The sequence below is a fragment of the Chelonia mydas genome, chromosome 3 (genome assembly GCF_015237465.2).
Source record: "Chelonia mydas isolate rCheMyd1 chromosome 3, rCheMyd1.pri.v2, whole genome shotgun sequence".
Lineage (NCBI taxonomy): Eukaryota > Metazoa > Chordata > Testudines > Cheloniidae > Chelonia > Chelonia mydas.
This window is the reverse complement of record NC_057851.1, coordinates 151,275,808-151,298,429: the sequence shown is the minus strand read 5'-3', so window position 1 is coordinate 151,298,429 and position 22,622 is coordinate 151,275,808. Positions and strand designations below refer to the sequence as shown.

Genomic DNA, 22,622 nt, shown 5'->3' with positions numbered 1-22,622 from the left:
GGCTTCTCCCCATCTTGTAAAGGATCTCCTGTCACACCCACTCTCTTTTTTAGGCAGTTTTATCATCCAAACAGCCAGCTCCTGGGATGTTTCTACTTTATTTATCAGGCTCTCACTGTTTCCCCTACCCAGGGCGTCTGGCAGTCCAGCTCCTGTGCCCTGTTCCCTGAGCACCGGCAGTCAGGGCTTTTCTTCAGAACAGTACCTCTCACGTTCTCACTGCCACCTCTCCCAGGAGACCTTGGCATTACTGCTGCTTTTGCCTCCTGCAGCTTCTGAGCTTTGACTCCCTGGGTCTCCTCTCGCCCCCAGGGGCCCGCTGTTAAAATCTAACCTGGTCCAAGCATGCAGCACAGGTGCATTGGCCCTGCTCTCAAAGGGCAGTGCCATCCTGTGATAGTTTCCTCTGAAACAGTAGGTACTGACTAATGTCAGGACAAAAAACTGGGCTAGATAGATCACTATTCCAACTCCGCATGGCTATTCTTATCTTTAGACGCTGGACCCTCGGCAGTACAGCTTCATGACTTCATTTCTGTATTGTCACATACTTCTTATGTTAAAGGCCAAGGCAATCTAATTTACAACTAGCAGCACCAAATGCAAAATATGCAGTCAATAAAATTCAACAGAGTTGTTAGAAAGACATGAAAACTATTATTCACAGTTAACAGACAAATCTGGAAAGCTAAATCCTCCCATACTTTAGATTATTCAGACAATTTTCAGTGTTTGTAATAAAGCACAACAGCCTGCTTTGAATTTCAGGGACATGCTTAGTGATAAAACGATTTTTTTAAACAAGGTCCCTTTTTTTTTTTTTTAATGAACTAATCTGTTACTAGTCTTCTACTAAAAACAGAAGACATAACAAGGCATGCACGTTCCAATTTGCAAGCAGATTATTTATATATCTACGGCAATACCGTTTACAGCCCTAGTTCCAGCACTTAAATATGCATCAATCCAATTATGATGACATACACTACAGCTCTAAGACCATTCTTTCTACTTGAAAATTACAGAAGAGTATTTATTAAGAACAATATTTGTATGTTGTTGTCATAAATATAAAGGGAAGGGTAAACACCTTTAAATCCCTCCTGGCCAGAGGAAAAACCCTTTCACCTGTAAAGGGTTAAGAAGCTAAGACAACCTCGCTGGCACCTGACCAAAATGACCAATGAGGAGACAAGATAATTTCAAAGCTGGAGGGGGGAGAAACAAAGGGTTGTCTCTGTCTGTGTTGCTTTTGCCGGGACCAGAGCAGGAATGCAGGTCAGAACTCCTGAAAAGAGTTAATAAGCAGTCTAATTAGATATGCGTTAGATTCTGTTTTGTTTAAATGTCTGATAAAATAAGTTGTGCTGAATGGAATGTATATTCCTGTTTTTGTGTCTTTTTGTAACTTAAGGTTTAGCCTAGAGGGATTCTCTATGTTTTGAATCTGATTACCCTGTAAGGTATTTACCATCCTGATTTTACAGAGATGATTCTTTTACTTTTTCTTCAATTAAAATTCTTCTTTTAAGAACCTGATTGCTTTTTCATTGTTCTTAAGATCCAAGGGTTTGGGTCTGTGTTCACCTAGGCAAATTGGTGAGGATTTTTATCAAGCCTTCCCCAGGAAAGGGGGTGTAGGGCTTGGGGGGATCGTGGGGGGAAAGACATTTCCAAGTGGGCTCTTTCCCTGCTATATTTGTTAGACACTTGGTGGTGGCAGCAATAAGGTCCAGGGACAAAAGGTAAATTAGTTTGTACCTTGGGGAAGTTTTAACCTAAGCTGGTAAAAATAAGCTTAGGGGGTTTTTCATGCAGGTCCCCACATCTGTACCCTAGAGTTCAGAGTGGGGAAGGACAAATGTACACTTGACAACTGTACACTAATAGTTCTCAAACTTTTGAACATCTGCTCCCTTTGTCGTCCTGAGTGGTACAACATTGGATGGGTACCATCACAGGGAGTGTTGTAAATAGAAGAGGAGAGTTTCACTGACTTCATGGCCAGTTGTTGGGAGTCACTGCAGGGGAAACTTTGCTCAGTCCTGCAACCCTGCTGGATGAATGAGAAATTCTACTTGAAGCTGGATCAAGCGGACAGGGGACCTAAAAAATTCCTGTGCATCTATTTGCATGTTCTTATTTTCAAAACAGACTCATTTCAGTTTCCACAAAAACTGACCGGTTCCCACGAGTGGGCCAGAGCCCATACTGAGCAAGTCTGCTGAACATACACATATCTAGTGGTTAGTGCAGGACACTGAATGTCCTAAAATCCTAGCCTCACTGAAGTAAATGGGAGTTTTACTATTGAATTCAATGGGGTCACAATATCACCTCAGGAGTCAGTACTCTGTTTATTATAAAAAATGACCTAGCTTTCACTAAACAATGCAACTTTCTCTCCATAATTCCCAGTTTTGACTTGATGCGGAGTGTTGAGCTGGTCACACCGTCTGTGCCTTAATTTACCCAGAAGTAAAAATGGGCATAATCCTGCAAACTGCCTGCTGTAATTATTGGATTTCAGCACCTCACAATATGTTGTTCAATAAGCAAATACTGACTTCTCCTTTGGTATCAAGTTTTCTGTGCTTCATCTAAGATTTACTTGGGAGAGGAAATAAACCTTAGATATTTACCAATTATAGGAAGATATTTAATGTTCTATACATTCTCAGCATTTTCATCTGCTATATACAGAAATCTCTCTATTATGGCTATGAAATCCAAAAGTGTAACAGTTTTCCTTTTAAAACTAATATACTAAGAGAAAAATGCACTCCGATTTTGTCTTAAATAGCATGCATCCTAGGCTTTAGGTGCCTTTGACATAATATTGAAACAAAGACCAGAAGCTTCTTCATAATCAGAAAATAGCCATCTAGAGCTATTAAGTTAATATTCCCCATTAATACACCATCACACCCATAATAACATCCCTTATGCTCAGCTCTCTTCAAAAGCCTAAATAAGAAAACAGGCTCTGCACCATATTCCAAAGATCAGAATATTTTGGCTGTTACAGGACATGAAGGTCCTGTTAGTAAATTCCAAAGCTGAGACTCTGAACACCCTTCTGTAGTTCCTTCTTTTACAAAGGGGTTCCTACTTGAGTGACTCTGCTGACTATAACTGGGGCACGGCATAAAAATATGAAAGCGGTGCCTCAAACAGCTAGATCTTAAACTATTTAGGACTTTACAGGTTAAAATAAACATCCTACATTCACATCCTGGGAAGTGAATATAACGATAGCCAATCAGGTTCCACTTCTATGCATATACTGTCAAGTTGGTTGAGCACTCCAGATTTCACCAGAGGAGGTAAACAGTAACAGAGTTGTGACAACTTTTTAGGAAATAATGAACTAGGATTATTAACAACAATTACCTGTCCTGGATAATGTTGTAAGATTTATTTATGGATAAGTTTATATGAAGTGTTTTTAGGTCTTGGCTCAAAGGGTATGTCTACAATGCAACTAAAAACCCATGGCTGGCCTGTGCCAGCTGACTCGAGCTCATGCTAAGGGGCTGTTTAATTGCAGTGTAGACATTTGGTCTCAGGCTGCAGCCCAGGCTCTAGGAACCTGTGAGGTGGGAGGGTCTCAGAGCTCAGGCTGCAACCTGAGCCTAAACATCTACAAAGCAAGGCAGCTGGCATGGGCCAGCTGTGAGTTTTTAACTGCTCTGTGGACATACCAAAAGATACTACACAAGTACAGAAAATTATGCACTAATATTTGGTGCCAACATTAAGTGTATAAATATGCTTTACATATACTGGTGTAATTTGCAAAATAGTTTCCAGAAAGCATCTCTGAAGTACTGTAGGAATCTACAAAAAATTGCCAACCAACTGCTCCACTGGAGTCTAACCCTGTTTGCAGACAGGAATTACAGTCTGCATATAAATATCCAAATATATTGCCAAGAAAAGAACACTTTTCTTTATATGTAGGTATTCAGTGCTATCATTGAAAGGCAATTCAATTACTGCTCAGGCAAAGATACCAGAAGATATCAACTTTCATTTCTGAACAGACGAGAGCGTGTATGTATATGAGATCTACTCATTTTCAGACAAAAAAATACTTTTGTTTTTGGACTGATTGTAGAGAGATAGGTGAGATGTTCATGTTTCTTGCTGTCAACAAGCAAGTGAAGTGGAGGAAGGCACATGTTAAATTTGATCTCTTTTGCTTTTTTGGCAGTTGGAAGATCTTATCTGCAGCATGTTCATGTTAATTTTAGTATGAACCAGAGTTAAAATTTGAAGCGGAAATCCTGAGGTAATCCCATCAGCTATGAATCTTTATACTTTACTATATTTAATGTATGATAACTGAGGCTCTGTGGTGTTGAAATGTGGTTGAGGAACAAGTGTTGGGTGTGAGGGATTGTTGATGGACAAATAGAAAATGAGCCCTGCCAGTTAAAGTTGTTTGTAAAAACAATTATAAACGATCTATTCAAATTTTTAATAATTATGTTCTAATGATATTTTCACATAATATTTATTTACAACCTTAACTATATCTTAAATTGAATCTGGGAATTTCCTGAGTTTTCAGAAAGTACTTAAAAATCATTTGGTGGTTTTAAGAAAACATTAAGAAAACATTTGTGTTTTATTTTTATTGACAGACTATTTACAATAATTATAGATGTTATGTCAAGATAATACATGTAATTCAATGAAAGTAGACAACACGAAAGTCAAAATCAACTATTATGGACTTTCAATCTCCTTGAAATTGAGCATTTTAACTCGCTGAGATTTCAATACAACTTGGCTTTAGACAAGCTTTATAAAAAAACCCCAGCAATACCCAATAGCCTGTAATCAAAAGTAAACTTTGACCTTTTCAGAAGTGATCGCACATACTAGATCTGGGAAAGAACAATAATAAAACAAAACCAGATTTCAAGCTGTTTCTGAGAGAGAGCTCAATAAAGGACTTAAAAAAAAAAAAGAAGAATGAGTTCCTGTACATCTCATTTTCAAAATCCCATATTTTGGGAGATAAATTTGCCTGACTCAATCCAAGTTCTGCCAAAATATTCTTCAGATAGACCACCCATTCAAAACTTCTTAGCAGGAAGGAATTTTGGAAGCAATTTAGAAGGTACCCAAAACTGTGGTTTACAATGAAAAACCAGTTACAGACTTAATTATGACTCCTATTAGGAGCTTCTTTTCTGACTCTCACTCACAAGCACAAAATGTGCCCTGAGGTGGGATCTTCAAAAACACTTAGCATTGGCCTAATTCTGCTCTTATTGCATTCAATTGTAAAACTCCCATTGCTTTCAACAGGAGCAGATACAGACCAACGCTGAGCAATTTTGAAATTCCCACCTTAACATTTTGCCTGTGATGTATTTTAGGCTCAAAATTTAGTTTTGATTAAAAGGACTTTACAAAAACGAATAGAAGTGTCTTCATTTTATTAAAAATAATATAGGGTGAAGAGTTTTAGCTGGATTTAAATAAGACAAATACTCCAGCATTGTTTGTACAAGAATCTTAAAGTGAAAAGTAACTTAAAGTGACTACTCTTTTTCACTATGCAAGTCAAGTGAATTACAAAAAGCGAACCGTATATATAAGATGAAAAATAGTATTGTTTGTGTTTTAAAAAAAAAAATCTTTTCCCTCTGTTAGGAACATCTTGGATTACTAAAATGGAAATTTGTCATTTTAAAATCCCATGTTTAACCCAATTCAGAACTCATGAGACAGACTTCTTAGAAATAGCAAACCTGGCAGTGTCCCTTGAAGTAAAATAATAAAAAGGCTGCTGCATCAACATACTTGACCCATTTACAATGAAAAAAATCTTGGAAGCAATGATTAGTCGTTTTGCCTAGAAAATTCAAAACAGCAGAGGAAAGCACATTGGTCCAGCTTATTGAATGTGTTAACTTAGAAACAAAAAAATCACACATTCCTTTTCTTTTTGATACAGCTTTCAGCCGATGGCAAACCAAATGAAAGCCACTGTGTTTTGAGTATGTCAGACAGTATTTGAGATTAGTCCACTCAACAAAGATCCTCCACAGTACTAAGCACTCTGGCTCCCATCTAGTGAAATGCTCAAGCATGTGCTTTAACCACATGAACAGTCAATGGCACTATTTACATGCTTAAGTTTAACTATATGCTTAAGTGCTTTGCTAGATGGGGTCCAGAGCTCTCTGCATCTTGCAAAATCGATTCCCAGATGTGGCCTGTTGGGAAGAAGAGTTAATATGATAGCTTGAGTGCTATTCATCAACAAAGATCAGTGGAGGCGACAACAAAGCTGCACTAGCTATTGCTGAGACTCAGACATCACCAAGAATATAGTTATTACTATCAGGATACAGATGATTCTTCTTTACTTGAATATGAGAAGTACATATATTCTAGTTGTACTCCACACTTCTTTTTTCCACCTATTCATTTCTCGTACAGCTTTCTGCTGCCACCTCACTCATCTCCCATGCCTTCATCTGACAGTCACTAAAATTAAAACTAACAGCATACAGAACCATAGGTGCTGGAACAATTTGTATAGTGGGGGTGCTGAGAGCCACTGAACCAAACTGTAAACCCTATGTATGATGGAAACCACTTCAAGCTGGGGAGGCGGCAGCACCCCTAGTTCCAGCACCTATGTATAGAACATATATTCTCAGCATTCCTTCAGTTTCCTAATTTTGCAACTGCATTTTCTTTTAAGATGTAGAGAAAAATAATGACTGAAGTTGTACTATATCATTCTGCTTACAATTACTGTAGAGTAGAAGCAGAAAACTGAAAACACTTCTCCAAGAATCAATTCAGAATTAAATTTAAGTCTTCCTCATGCTTCAAAAGCAGCAGGAATTGCAGTCACCACTTTACCAGATATATCACTAATTATGCATCTAATGCACTCTAATTGTCTATATTTACTCTAGGGTACACTTAAGCTTACAGGAATGGAATTAATACTACTTGAGGAAAAACAGTAATGTAACCTGTTAGAACTGGGATGACAAGATGTCTCCCTCTTATTGGAATTTGATCAGGACAAAAATTAGCAGCAATCTTCAGGTTGTATGAGGGCCTGAGTCTGAGAGTGAGCTCGGGGTCACTTCCTGTAGCTATAAAAGAGCTGGGATATGCAACAAACGTGATGCATCCACGCTCAGAGGGGAAGCTGCTCTGCCAGAACAATCCTACTTGCCAGCCTATTTTTGGTGCAGCTAGGGAAGGTTAGGTTGGATTTGCCTAGTTCCCATAATCCCAGCAAGGAGTCAGAAACCACACTAGCAGCAGTTTCACATAGGGAGCACATAAGGCAAAGCAGATGTAAGTCGTGGCCACATAAAAGAGAGCTGGGGAAACTAGGAGAGTCTAAAAGTTAAGTCCATGCTGGAAGAAGAAGTGCGTTCACATGATTTGGGAGCTGCACAGAAAGTGCTAATAATTAGCGTCAGTAATCTGCCTCCTATTATAAAACTCAGGAAAACCTCACATTAAGACCCAAACTCATGCAAAGAGATGTGAGTAACTTTTTCCTGAAGGTTATTATTTCAGCTTCTTCTCCAAGTACTTTTATTGGTCACAAACAGCTATTTTTATAATGTAACAGGTAATTCATTCATAATACAACTTGCAATGCATATTAATCAGGGTTCTTGCCAAATTAAATTTATTTTTTCAAAGTTAAAAAGGCAATTAAACTTCACGGCATTTCTCCCCCTCTTCACTGACCTATTTCGGAACTAAATAATGTATTTAGGCTTGAAGTGAAGGCATTTCAGCATGAGGAATGGAAAACTGCCATGAGCCAAAATTTATTCACAGGGAAACCATGGGGCATTAAGGTTGTCATACAGGCGCAAGAATATTTTCAAACACAAACATGATGTTTAAGTTTTCATCACCACCTCCCCAACTTAAAATCACACACCATCCTTCAGTCTGCAATCACAAGCAAGAATGAAGATCCAAGTCTATTTCTGGGGTTATTGTAACTGCTATCCATTACAATCGTGTGGAAACAGTGAAGAGAGGGCTAGCACCTTAATGTTAGGGGTCTTAATTTTCTTCACAACTCTATGCAACTGAAAATAAAGGTTTTATAATGGGAAGTATTAGGCTAGACTACCTAATAGTTGAGTGCTCTCCCCCCTTTTACTCCCCCACGGTCCATCTACACGGCAGCTCGGAGGTAAAATTCTCAGCTTGGATAGACATACATACACTAGCTCTGATCTAGCCAGTGTGCTAAAAATAGCAGTGTGACAGCAGAAAGGGCAGCCGCTTGGGCTAGCCATCCAAGTACATACCTAGATTTCTCAGATGGGACTGCACCCAGTTGGCTACCCACAGCCATCACCAGCGCTGCCACAGCCACACTGCTTATTTTAGCTCAGAGCTAGCATGTGTATAGCTGCTCTGTAGACGTACCTACAGATACATAGATACTTTAATGTTAATAGTGAGGTTGGAAGGACATTTCAATTTAATATTTCATTTGTCTGAAAATGTGCCTCCTATAGAAACAAGTAACACTTAAAATTACAGCATCTGAAACACCAGAAGAAAAACTAGTTTTTTCAGGTTTTTTCTCCAACTTTGTACATCTGACAGTACTTCATATAAAATCACTTTTAGTGTTTTCTCTTTATAATCAGTTGCCCTGTTTGTGCATGTTTTTTACACAGCAACGTGAGAGAAAAACAATTTTTTAATACAGGAAAATTACTTAAAACCACAAGGATTGGGGAGGTGACCCCGCAACAAGTATAGTACCTGAAATGATTTTAAACTTTTTTTTTTAATTGACTAGATTTCAAGTTGAAAATCTTGCTTTAATTGAAAAAGGATCCCAAGATAATAGCATTAATACAGCAAAGACAGACCTAACTGTTGGAAGTTTTAAGCAAATCAAATCTTTAAACTGTGTACGTAACAGTGAACTACATACTACCACAAGTTAGACAAAGAACATGCAATGTATGTGAAAACCTAAGCTGCCTACTAAAATTTCAACAATGGTGTGTTGTGACCCACTGCTTATGTTGTTCATAGTAGTCTGTTTTATGCTCCCCTTGATTATTTATTGTAGTCACTTGGTGCCCCATTTTATAGACAGACAATAAGCTCTTCAGAGAAGAGACAGTCTTGCTATATGTTTATACAGTGTCTAGCTCAACGGAGCCATGATCACTGACTGGGGTCCCAAGATGCTACTGTAATACAAATAAATAGCAATAATAATCCTCCCCCAGGATTAAGTACAGGTACAGACATTAAGGCTAGCCTTACTTAGAGATTTCCAAAGTTATTTTCCTGCACTGAATCATTAACCAAGCTATAATATTAAAAAGAACTTTGGAGCAAGGGAGTGGTTTCTTGTCTCATTGTGGATGTTCTAAATTATATTAATATCTTATAAACACAAGACTGCCACTAATCTCAGCATACTACAAACCCCGTAATCATGGCAGAAAACAAGAAAGTTGTCTTCTCATATGGGGTATCTATTGCATTTCTAATACTATTTTGGAGTAGTTAGTTTATTAAAGTCAATTATCTGGCTTTCCTGAGTTTAGTTATTTGAAGCTGCAGAGGAGAAAGGTAAATATATATCTAAAGAAATGTTACCTTCCCTTAGACGTTCTACTACAAAAGTGAAACCAGTAGTTCGTGGATGCAAGACATATTTGTATTTCCGGAGTCCATTCTTTTCAGCAAATTCATTACTGCGGGCTTTGGTATTGGCTAAAGATTTAAAAAAAAGAACATTAACAACATGAATATTAGAAGGAGTTATAAAGTTTCATAATATTATAACAGCCCCCAATACAACAGCAGCACACAGAGTACATCACTGTAGCACTGTTCTGAAGGCAGCAGACTATAACAGTGCTTTTGGTTAGATTCATAATACCATGAGATACAGCAACTTGTGAGGGTTTTTTCCTTATATGATTATTTTAAAAAATCTTTTTACTCTTTGGTGTACTCTTAATTAACCTGTCTTTCACATTTACCAAAGCTATATAATGAAAGACATAATAAAATGATTATTGCAATGTACAAGTTACATAAGTGTCGGAAACTGGAATGACATTTTAACTCAAAAGGTACAGTTTGTAATAGTGTAAGTTTTGATATTATGAATTGAGAACCTTTAAATCAATGTTTTGTGTCAAACAGAATTGTTATAAGTATCTTATTCCCAGCTGGGAAAAAAAAAAAAGCTATGTTTTCTAAATGTAGACAAGCAGCAATTAGTCAACTGCACTAGATCAACACTTGACAGTCAGCTTACTAATTTTTAACTTGACAGGCTTTAGTCACTAGTCTAGTCATAAATTTGAGTTGCACTTATATACAGTATATTAGATTTTCAACCAATTCCCCTCTGCAGCAATACGGGCTTGCTATTTTAAGGACAGTATTCACAAGCCACCTGAAAGCAGTTCTGGTGAAAACCTGGTGAAGTAAAGATATTCACTGTCTGGCAGCAAGAATCCTGTATGCAAGGTAACTGCACAACTCTTCAGAAATAATTACTACACATCCCACTCAGCAAACCAAAACAGATACAAAAAAGAAAAACTGACGAGTGGACATGAAGCCATTTGTTTTATAGCATGTGTGGGAGAATTCTTCAAACTGTCTGCTCAAATTAAAGTAGCCTTGCTTGCTGCATTCCATTGGTGTCACTGCATCTTCAGGGTCACTAAGACAAAAGACACCTAGGATCTCCCCATACCAACATGAGGAAAAACAATTTAATTGAATGTATTTATTATACAACACCTTTGGTGTTCAAAAGGGGACAGTCCAGCAACAGAGGTGTGGAACAAGATCTGTATCTGATCAATACAAAACCCAATGCACGTAGAATTTATTAGAATCAACCACGGCTAACAGAGAATAAAGATGACAATGTTAATGGAAAGCCCGTTGTTGCTTAATAAGCTAGCAAAATTGATCAAGTACAGATCATTTCTTTTCCTTTTAATTTCGTCAAGCTTTGTCACCTAACTCATTTGTCAAACAAAAACCAAAGGCATGAGTGTAAAGATTAGTCCCAATCATTGTGTTAGTAAGGCACTCTGCTCATTTGTGTCAAGTCTGCCTCTTTTTATTCTAAACCACATGCTCTCTCTATTGCTCACCGGTAGATATGTTACTTTATACAGAGAACCTCCCGTTGGTTAATGAACATACTATGCAATAGCAATGTGCTAAATAATTTTTCAACTTAACAAGCAAAAATGCATTACATACGATACAGTATACAATCTTTCATGGATGTTGCCCTTAAAAAATTAACAGTGGAGCAGAGGCTTACTGACCACCTAATTTGGAGACAATAATAGCTACTACTCAGCGACCACTATGGCATACTATGGAGTACTTCCAGGGAACAAGTAATTAATGCAACCAAAAGAGTCCAAAACATATTTTCTTCCAATTTGCCAACACATAAAGCTACATTAACAAAAACATTATAGTTAAAAGAAAAGCTTCCAAACCTAAGAAATCCGAGAAACATTAAAATAGCTGAAAAAATCTTTCACCAAGACCCCTCATCCACAATGGCTAACTGGTCCATGCTTGAAGAGTTTTAAAACAGTTCTGCTAACTTCATTAATACCCTACCTTTGATAGAGGTCTAAAGAAACAATTATAATCTAGGCAGGGTCTCTGCACCAAATGGGAGGGGAATCATGAATGGGTGTTTGGGAAGTTGCAGCCTTCCTATCCTTCCCATATTGCTAAATAAAAGGGGGAACTTCAGACTGATGTGAGGAGATGCCCAAGAGTGGTCCTGGCTTAGTGCAGTCAGAGTGCATATGACAACAGAGAACTGCAAGCAGACACAGAACTTGTTGCTGAGGGTTCTAGCTGGTGTTTGACTATTTGTGTTCCTGACATTTTGAAAACTGGAAAACTAGAAAAAGATCAGTCAATGAAAAGGATGATGAGCAGACAATATCTATATATAACATCCCAAAAGAGCTATGTTAAAAGAACTTTATTAAGGCTGCAAGTCAAGCACTCAAAAGTCAGGAAATGCCAGAATTACGGTTGCATGTGTAAACTTAATTTACCCCCTGGTGCAAATGTCTTATGATACAGTCTTTAATTACATGGTCACATACTGCTTTTCCCACTGGAAAATTTGCTCTGGGAATGAGTAATGTCTGTGTATTAAAGGAGACTGCTGTCTCTAGGACCCCTGCTTTATTTGTTGCAGAAGTTGGGAAGTGTGTAACAAATGAGGCAGGGAAATGCAGGGAGAGAAAGGGTGGTCTCACAGTTAAGACAGCTGAACGCTGTCCTGGGGAACTGGATTCTATCTCTGCCACAGAGTCCCTATGTAACACCTGGCAAGTCACAAACCTAACTTTTCACTGGTAGTCATTAGTTGTATGTTCTTCCTTTTCTGGATCCCCAACTTAAGACAGGGGCTGAGCACTCAGCTACAACTGAAATCAATGGGAGTTGTGCTTTGAACATATTAAGTATCACATACTGCTATGTAGCCTGAAAAGCAGGCCCCATGCATCTCAGATTAGGCACTCATTATTAGTGGTCACTTTTGACCGTAGTCTCCTTATGTCTCAATTCCCTATCTGTAAAAGGGGGATAAATAATATCTCACCTCACAGTGGGCTGTGAAAGTAAATTCATTACTGTTCGTGAAGCACTCACATTTTAGCGAGACATCACAGAAAAGCCCATAAGGAACTTAATTCTACCTTCAGAGCAGGGTTAGAATGGTGTGCAGTAAATAAGACCTGGGGCCTCCATCACTTGTTACATTTTCAACCAACCATCTCTGTACTTTCTCCCTGGCAGTCCCTCTCACTTGGGAAGAGCTCTCTGTGAACATCCACAATGCTACCTCATTATCCTCCTTCGAAGCCCTCCTTTAAAACTCTCCTTTGCTATAAAAGCCTACAAAAAATTTAATTAACCATTGGTGCATGGATACCATTGCCTTTCAGACTAACCAGCATGAGAAAGTTACTCACCTTGCCGTTACTGAGGTTCTTCGAGATGTGTCCCCCTGTGGGTGCTCCACTCCAGGTGACGGTGTATCCTGGTTGATCAGAGATCTTTGGTAGCAGTGCCTGGTCGGGACGCACATACTCAGCTGTTGTCTCTCGGTCTCGTTAGAATCTGCCTGAGCGCATGCATCCCGCGCCCCCCTCAGTTCCTTCTCTACTGTGGAGAAGTCAGTATAGAACTTCAAAGTAGAGGGGAGGAAGGCGGGGAGCGGAGCACCCACAGGGGGACACATCTCGAAGAACCTCAGTTACTGCAAGGTGAGTAACTTTCTCTTCTTCTTCGAGTGCTGTCCCTGTTAAGCAGTACCCACGAAGTACCCTCTGGGTACTGCTCCACTCCAGGTGAATGTGAAGCAGTACCCACTAAGGCTGGTGGGACTTTAGAGTTGTGGCAGTGAGTACTGTAGACAGTACTGTATGGCCTACTATTGTGACTGCCGTGGTATCCTGTGTGATAGCATAGTGTTTAGTAAATGTGTGTTCAGATGACCAAGTGGCCACCTTATAGATATCAGGAATGGGTACATTATGGAGGAAAGCAATGGATGCTGACATGGCTCGAGTAGAATGAGTTCTGATGCCTTTGGGTGGTTGAGCATTTTGAATGCGATAACAGGATCTCATGCAGTCAGAGATCCACTTGGAAAGTCATTGTTTAGAAAGTGCCGCACCCTTTGATCGCTTGGTAGCGAGACAAATAAGCAGGAGGACTTACAAAATGATTTAGTCCTGTCTGAATAGAAGGCCGGTGCTCATCTGACATCGAGGGTATGCAGCATTGCCTTGTGTGGGGTCGTGTGAAGTTTGGGATAGAATGTAGGTAAGTATATTGGTTGGTTAAGGTGGAAGGTTGATACCACCTTAGGGAGAAATTTAGGATGGGGTTGCAGGGTAACTTTGTCTTTGGAGAAGGTTGTATAGGGAGGGAGGCCATCAAGGTGCTGATTTCCCCTACCCGCCTTGCTGATGTTATAGCAACCAAGAAGGCTACCTTCATGGACATAAGAAGAAGAAATGAAGTAGCTAAGGGCTCAAATGGAGGTTTCATAAGACCGTGAAGAACGAGATTGAGATTCCATGCAGCTGCAGATGGATAAATCTCGGGGTAGAGATTTTGTAGGCCCATGAGGAAGCGTTTTATAGTGGGGTAGGCAAAGAGTGAAAATCTGTCTAACGAATCATGGAAGGTAGTAAGGGCCGCTAGGTGTACCCTGATGGAGCTGAGTGAGAGTCCATCCTGTTTTAGTTTCAGGAGGTAGTCTAGGATGTTAGGAAGGGTCATGATATGGGGTGATAAATGTTTGTTTGAACACCACAGGGAGAATTGCTTCCACTTCTGCAGGTAAGTTTTACGAGTGGAGTCTTTTCTACTATGCAGGAGGCTGTATTGGACTTGCTCAGAACAGGCTAATTCATGGGTCTGGAACCATGCTGTCAGGTAGAGTTTCTGGAGCTGGGGGTGAAGAATTTGTCCATTATCCTGGGAAAGGAGATCTGGTCCGTTGGGGAGAGTCTGTGGAGGACGGGTGGACATGTGGAGCAGGTAAGGGCACCACGTCTGTCTTGGCCAAGCCGGGACAATGAGTATGACCTGGGCCTTGTTGTCTCTGATCTTGCGTAGGACCCTGTGTATTAGAGGGATCGGTGGAAAGGCATACAGGAGAGAGCTGTTCCACGGGATGAGAAATGCGTCTCCTAGGGATGCAGTCCCAAATCTTGTCTCACAGCTCTGAGCTCTAGGAGGTTTATGTGTAGACGCGTCTCTGGCAGAGACCAGCGTCCTTGTGCCACGTGTCCCTCCAGATGCGCTCCCCAACCGATCAGGGAAGCGTCCGTGGTGAGCATGAGCGTGGGGGATTGTTGTTGAAAGGGAACGCTTATGCGAAGGTTCTCTGGTCTTGTCCACCATTGCAGGGAAGCTAGTACGTTCGCTGGAGGAGTTAGCAGCATGCAGAGCTGTGCCTGCTGGGTTTGTAGTTTGAGTTGAGCCAACCCTGAAGACATCTCATGTGCATCCTGGCATACTTGACCAAGTAGGTGGTGACTGCCATGTGTCCAAGGAGCTGTAGGCAAATTCTTGCCAGTATCCTGGGACAAACAGAGAGCATATAAGGGGTAAGATAGTGAGGAATCTATTGTGTGGTAGTGAGGCTCTGGTTCGAACTGAGTCCAGGTGAGCTCCAATGAATTAGATCTGCTGTGTTGGCTTCAGGGTGAATTTTTGGATGTTTATTTGTAGGCCCAAGCTGTGGAAGAGTGAGATGGTGAAATGAGTAACTCGAAGCGTCTCGTCATATGAGTTGCCCTTGATGAGGCAATAATCTTGATGGGAAAAAGTATGATCCCGTGTCTGTGGAGGTGGGCCACAACTACGGATAGGGTTTTGGAGAATACTCTTGGTGCTGTGGAGAATCCAAAAGGGAGTACCCTGTATTGGAAATGGTTGTGTCTGATTGTGAAGCATAGGAAGCGTCTGTGGGCCGGATGAATGGATATGTGAAAGTAGACATCCTGTAGGACAAGGGCTGTGAACCAGTCCCCTTGTTCCAGCGCAGGTATTATTGTGCCCAGTGTGACCATCTTGAATTTTTGTACTCTTACAAATTTGTTCAGTCGGCGTAGGTCTAGTATTGGCCTCCATCCCCTGTCTTTTTCTGGGTCAAAAAGTAGTGGGAATAGAACTCTTTTCCTTGACATTGTGTCGGCACGGGTTCCACTACACCTGTCCAGAGAAGGTGATCCACTTCTACGCGAAGTAGGTGTTCATGAGAGGGGTTTCTGAAGAGGGACGGGAAAGGGGGAAGGGTAGGAGGGTGGGATATAAAAGGGATGGAGTAGCTGGACTGAACTATTTCTAGGACCCAACGGTCCTGTGTAATCTGCTGCCAGAAATGATGGAAAGCCTGGAGGCAGTGGCCAAATGAGCAAGTAGGCAGTGGAGTCAAGGAGTGGTCCTGCAGACCCTCGACCAATGCTTCAAATTTGTTGTTTATTTCCCAGTGGGTGGGAAGTAGCTGTTTGCGCTGGGTTTTGTCTGCACCTAGGAGGTCTAGGGCGATTCCTAGGCATGTCATAGGGTCTGTTCTGAGGCCGGTGATACTGTTGTGTACGTGGTCTTTGGTAAGGTTGATACCGTTTGTCTCCTGGGAATTGATGGGTAGAAGCCCAGGTGCGTAGGGTTGCTCTAGAGTCTTTCATGGTGTGAAAGATCTTGTTTGTCTTTATCAAAGGGGAGGTCCTCCACTTTGGTCTTCAGATCTTTGGGGATACCTGATGCAGAGAGCCAGGAAGCTCTGCACATAACCAGAGCAGTTGCGGTATTTTGGGCAGCTGTATCTGCCACGACTAGAGGGCCATTCTGGAAACAAACTGGCCTTCGACAAGGACTGACTTAAAGTCTGCTCTCCTGTCCTCTGGAATATGGGAGTCAAAGCGTTTATTGTAGTTATCAAAGTCATAGCTTGCAAGTAGGGCGCAGTAGTTTGCAATTCTGAATTGCAAAGTGGAGGAGGTATAAACCTGGCAGCCCAAGGTGTCAAGACGCTTGAGGTCCTTGTCTTGCGGGGTAGGCAGGTAGTGTGGCTGTTCTGTGAGCCGCTGCATCCACTACCAGAGAATTTGGTTGTGGGTAAGAGAATAAAAAGTCTACGTCCTTAGCAGGAACATAATATTTGCATTCAGCCTTTTTGCAAGTTGGTAAGATAGAGGCTGGAGTCTGCCAGAGAGCGTCAGCTGATTCTAGGAGTGTGTCATTTATGGGAAGCGTGATCTTTGAGGGCGCAGACGGTTGAAGGATTTTGAGGAGTTTGTGTTGTGTCTCCTGGACCTCCACTAAAGGGATGTCCTGGCTGACTGCCACCCTCTTGAAAAGTTCCTAGAACTGTTTCAGGTCGTCCAAATGCTGTGGAGGCAGAGGCAGGAGGGCTCTGTCTGGAGCTGCTGGAGAGTTGGGGTTCGGCGAATCATGGTATGGTCCCTGGCCCATGTCTTCAGAGCGGGGTTCAGGCCCTCTACAAGTAGATGGAGCTGGAGGCGCAGAAGGAATTTGTGGTCTGGTGGAAGAAGCATAAGGGTGAGTGGCAGTAGGAGCTGGCCAAGGGTATCAATCAGGCCAAGGCATTGGATGACAGAAGTTAGGTGTAGCCCACGGGGGGGGGAAGAGGGGGGGAGAGAGTAGGGAAACTGAGGCTGGTGGTTGTTTGCCACGGTCTGAGGTGTAAAAGGATCCGGTGCAGTAGGAGAGGCAGGTGGGGAGAACTCCTGCTGTTGTTGCATATCAGGCTCGCTGTCAGTAAAGGTGGTCAGGTCAGGTGGGGAGAGTGGCTGGTCAAAGAGTGAGCACTGTGTATCCAGGAGCGGAGAGTTAGGCTCAGGTGCCAGTGAAAGACCATCTTGATTCAGGAACCGTTGTTGCTGTTCTCTAGGGTCCGAGTGTGCTGCAAGCAGTCTGTGCTCAGAGGCATGCACAGACTTTTGGTTAGCTTTCCCCGGTGCCGCGGGTCTTTTGTGTGCGCCCTGCGGGAGGTCCGCTGCTGCTGCATGAGCAGCGGGCAGACTCGGTGCCAACATTCTTGTTGGCACCGGGGTAGAGCACGCTGTCGGCACTGGGTCTATTTTTGGTGCCAAAGGGTCTGGTGCCGAGGACATCTTCCCTGCATGGGAAGTTGCGTCCCTGCCTCTGCACTCTGCGAAAGCCGCTGAAGTGCTGGGATGGTCGGAGACTCCTGTCTTCGGCGTTAACAGCACTGAGTGTCAGGATCTTGCAGGAGACCCTTTACCCTTGTGAAAGTCTCCACTTTGAGACAGTTGGGCTTCTTGCCCTGCCTGAGAGGGTGAAGCCGTGCTCCCAATAGGTTCGGACCCTGCCAGGGAGCCTGAGGGAGAGGGTTTAAAGGTGCCCTTCTCCGGAGGCGGCTGCAGGGATTTTTGAATAAGAATCATTTTCAGCCACAGGTCCCTGTCACAATGAGCCCTGGTTTTGAGGCTTGTGCAATGGAGGCACTTAGCAGGGACGTGTGTGTCACCTAGGCACTTCACGCAGCATGAATGTCCATTGGACTTTGGCATAGAGTCCTGACAAGAGACACATTTCTTAAATCCTGAAGCCCCTGGCATTATAGGACTTGAAGTGCTGGGGGAGTGTCTCTCCGTGGGAGACAAGCCTGAGGAAAAAAGTTTTTGTTTTTGTTTTGTTTTTTAACTAAGTAGCTATTCTAAAGGAAGGGAAACAATTGGGATGTTACTAACTACTGCTATATTTTTGTGATTGTTTCCTTCAGAGACCAGGGAAGAGTGTTAGCGCTGCCCCGAGTCCTGACTTCAGCCGAGGACGGTTGAGAAGGAACTATGGGTGGAGCGGGACCCGCGCACTCAGGCAGATTCTAACGAGACTGTGAGACAGCAGCTGAACACATGAGTCCCGACCAGGCACTGCTACCGAAGATCTCCGATCAACGGCGCTGGGACGCACCGTCACCTGGAATGGAGCACCCACAGGGACAGCACTCGAAGAAGAACGTCCGTTTCCTTGTTCTCCTTCATATGTCTGTATCCATGTGTTGTCTCTTGTCTTGTCATTCGATTATACACTCTTTGGGGCAGTGACCATTTTTTGTTCTGTTTATACAGTGCCTAGCACAAGGATGCCCTGGTCCATGATGAGGGTGGTTAGGTGCTATGGTAACACAAATAATTAATAAGTAATAAAATTCAACAGCCATTCATTCAGTGAGCACTCTCCATACGTTTGTTGGGGATCAGTATTTATACTAGCAAGTGACAAAGATTGAGGGAGTTTCCATGCCGATTTTGAAGGGTGGCTAGGTGATGCTCTTAATATACATAAAAGTTATCATAGAAACTGTAAGCATCACACCTCTGTTATTCTCAGACTCTGCCACTTGGAATACCAGGAATCAACAAGTTACTTTAAAAAAAAATAAATAAAAAAGGAAGGAAGGAAGGAAGGACAGCATGCTATTTGCCATTCCACCCAATGGATTTATTTTGAAATTAAGCGTTGTGTTTTTCAAGAAGTCACTTTAAAATTACATATGCTAAGACCACCACAGAAGTTGGAACTGGAGCTGATTTATTGTCAGACATCCTTTAATTTGAATATTCTGAATTGAAAGATAGAAAAATGCAGTGATCTGATAAACTGCTGAGGCAAAAATATGAATTTTGCTTATTGAGAGTCAGATTTTTAAAAAAATGAACTATTTTTTTCAGAAAACTTTGGAGCCTGCGTTGTGCAGGAGGTCAGACTAGATGATCATAATGTCCCTTCTGACCTAAATATCTATGAATCTATGGAGCCAACTAGGGTCTACAGGAATTTTACCCAAAAGAATACTGAAAGATGTAAAGAGTCAAGAAAGGAAAAAGTTGGCAGAAGATAATATCAATCTCGTGAAACTACAACAAACATCAAGTCTGAAGCACATGGAAATACTTCACACTTGGATTTCGCATTGCTCATGAGATTATGGTAAGATTTGTATGAGAGTCTTTCCTAGCATATGCCATATTTTTGCTGGAAAGAAATTCAAAAGTCTTTGCAATCCATCTTTTTGTTGGTGGCCATTCAGCATTTCATAGTTTGGCTTCAAAATAATTCTAAGTACTAACAGTGTAAACTGTGAACATTTAATTTTGGATAATGATTTTTACTGACTCATAATAGCACATGTAAAGGGAGAAATATACACTTGATACCTTACTGCTGCATATTATAGCAATGCTGGGCAACCTGATCCACCTTTCCCACATGCAATATCAACCAGGCCAGTAGAGTTTTCGCAAAGTATTTCTATATATTGACATTTATGGGACAAGACCTACTAGTGTGTTTAGAATACCTGTTGATGTATTAAAAAAAAAAAGGAGGTACAGACACATACTGGTGATGGATATAGTTTTCAAGTATACCTTAAATGATTTAAGTCACTTAAGATGCTTTTGAAAACTGAACCCAATGGGCTTAAAGGCAGCAGACCTCAATTTTTTCCATGGCTTTCAAATTGAATTTCTCTTTCATGTGTCTTTGGGAGAGAAGCACTGGTTAGGACTGAGTATACTTTAGAAATTATACTAATTTTATTTAAATGTTTTTAATATCAATTGGGAACTTATTACTAAAGTTAATCTGAAAGAACTGCAGTTACTTCGGCATTAGTTTCACCATGCCACCTCTCAGGACTCCCCATCACCACTACAATCTTCTATTGTGGAATTACATAACAAAATAATAATAAATAATAATAATAATAAAAACAACAAAATCAAAGAACCCATTTCAAATGAAACAGTAAAGAAAATAGCCCAAAGCTATTTTTAGGAGTTAATTTTTAGTTGAATGATCAAAAGTAGGTACTAACGTTAAAGTTGTGACATTTAATTTCCTCCCTCCCACCCAGGATCCGTACAACAGTCATCACTGAATAAATAGGTCATGTTACCGATATTGCCGTCATCCCACCTCCCCTACTCCTTTGTACATCTTGGTACCCCTCCTGGTAATTAAGATGTGAGCTTGGAGCAGGCCTCATGTCCCATCCATACCGAGAGGACACCTAGCATATTCTGGAGGGCTGAATAGGGAGAACAGACTGCCAAACTGTGCCTTAAATTACTAAATAAAGCGCACACAAATTGATTTATAAGTCAAAGACTGAAGAGGGGGAAAAAAAGGTTACCTCTGACAGCACAATGATAGAACATATGGTAGTACCTGCTATCACCTGTATTCCCCCTCCATGGGCCAGCAAGGACACCCACTCTAGGCTCCTGGCTCCTCAGCCAACACCACTCTTGGATGGAGACCCATATCTCTCTGCCTCCTGACGATCTTTTCCAGGCTGCCCAACTCCCTGCCTACACTGTATGTTACCCAGCAAGTCAGACTTGTGGCAATAAAAATATATCAGCTCCCCAGGTTCCTTTTTTGGGCCTGTTAGGGTTTGCCTCCTCCCCAGGTCTGGTTTAACCGGTTTGAGTCTCCCTTCTGGGTGGGTCAGCTTTGTCCCCATCTCCCTTGATTTTCCTCTCAGACCGTCTGCATATTGGTTAGCTCATTTCCCAGGTTCGGTCACTTCTCTAGGATTCTTGTCTATTAATCATGATTTCAGGGAGCGGGGAGAGAAGAATGGAGAGGCGAGGTGCAGAGTTTATAGAACCGTTCAATGCCTGTTAATTCGTAGGCCTCATTGAGTTTGCACCCCCCAACCAGTTCCCCATTTCCTTACCTAACCCCTAATTTGAACTGAAACCGCTACCTAACTCCTAATTTGAGCTCATAATCTTTATAGTCCTCTTTGTCCATATGTGTGAAAATGGACAAGGCTTTTTGTCCCTAACAGTAGTGGAGCTAGATACTGTACCATTCCTTCTGCCCCATCTTATTCAATTTACACTGCACTTCAAAAACCTTCAGAAACACATCCATGTGAACCCCCTTCCTAAAGCAAGGAAGTAATCTGGAGTCTATGCCACCCATTGGGAAAGGTTCCTAGGATCTGGCTTCATCTATCAGACTATAGTCCTGCTGGTGCAGTTTTTACATCTCAAGCTGATACTGATGATCCTTCTTCTCCCTCTCCTTGTGCTGGCACTGGCTCTCCTGCTCTCCTCTTCTCACTTGAACTGACATTGTCGCTCTAGCTCCAAGAGCTTCCCTGCCTGCTGAGCCCTCTGCCAGTGGGCTCATGTTCCCCATGAACTTGGACCATAATTCCACCTCTGGTCGTTAGGATACAGCAAGTCGACTAGCTGTGTCTTTGTCCGCTCCTCAGTTTTGAGCTGCTTTTCTTTGCATAGCTCAACCAGCCGATATTTCTTCAGCTGTTCATAATTCATTTTCCCTCTCTCTTTTTCTGCTATTCCTTCCCCAAAAAGACTATCAAGACTTTTCTCTGTGCTATTTCCTTCTAGAATATTTGCTTTCACAGCTGTTGGCATATAATTCACACTGTTACAGAGCCAAATACACTGCCACCATAGTTCAGGGTAACTGCAGCTGGTATTTCCCCTCTATTGTCTAGCAAGGGCACCCATTCTAGGCTCCTGGCTCCTCAGCTGTCACTCTCTGTCTCTGTGTCTCCCTCCTGATTTTCCAGGTTGCAGAAGTTCCCTGCCTACACTGTGAGTTCTCCAGCAAATCAAATGCATAAATAGGCCTGCTTTGCCTTCTCTCCGGAAGCTATAAACGGCATAATTGCCCACAGTTAAGTTACCACACAGCTCCTTCTAAGCAAGCACATTTATTCCTCAGATGAAAGCACAGAGAAAACATATTAAAAACAAGTGTCCCTGAATAAAAGTGTCCGTGAAGCTTATAATACTTCTCAGGGTTTACATTAGTCGTGTCTCCCCCAGAGATGTAACATACAATCCCACAATAATACATGAAGATTTTCATTTTTAATATAACAAACTCCTAAGATACATGAAAGTTATTTCAACAAGATTTGTTCAGGATATTGCAGGAAATTGCCATATCTATCACACCAGACACAGAATTTCATACCTGTCAATTTGTATTTCATA

At 41.6% G+C, this 22,622-nt stretch overlaps 1 protein-coding gene across 12 annotated transcripts in view; it reads right to left on the bottom strand.

The window, feature by feature from the left end:
* Positions 1-22,622, bottom strand: part of LCLAT1 (lysocardiolipin acyltransferase 1) — a 198,826-nt gene that overhangs the window by 58,039 nt on the left and 118,165 nt on the right. For 9 of the 12 annotated variants that reach the window (XM_007071694.4, XM_037895586.2, XM_043543545.1 and 6 more), the window contains one exon: positions 9,649-9,765. The exons of 1 other annotated variant lie outside the window; for it this stretch is intronic. In XM_007071694.4, coding sequence (XP_007071756.1) covers positions 9,649-9,765 — 117 coding nt within the window. Of the gene's footprint in view, positions 1-1,754; positions 6,237-8,327; positions 8,449-9,648; positions 9,766-22,622 lie in introns of those variants that run through there. 2 more of the 12 variants (XR_005224831.2, XM_037895593.2) reach the window with 2 other exon arrangements.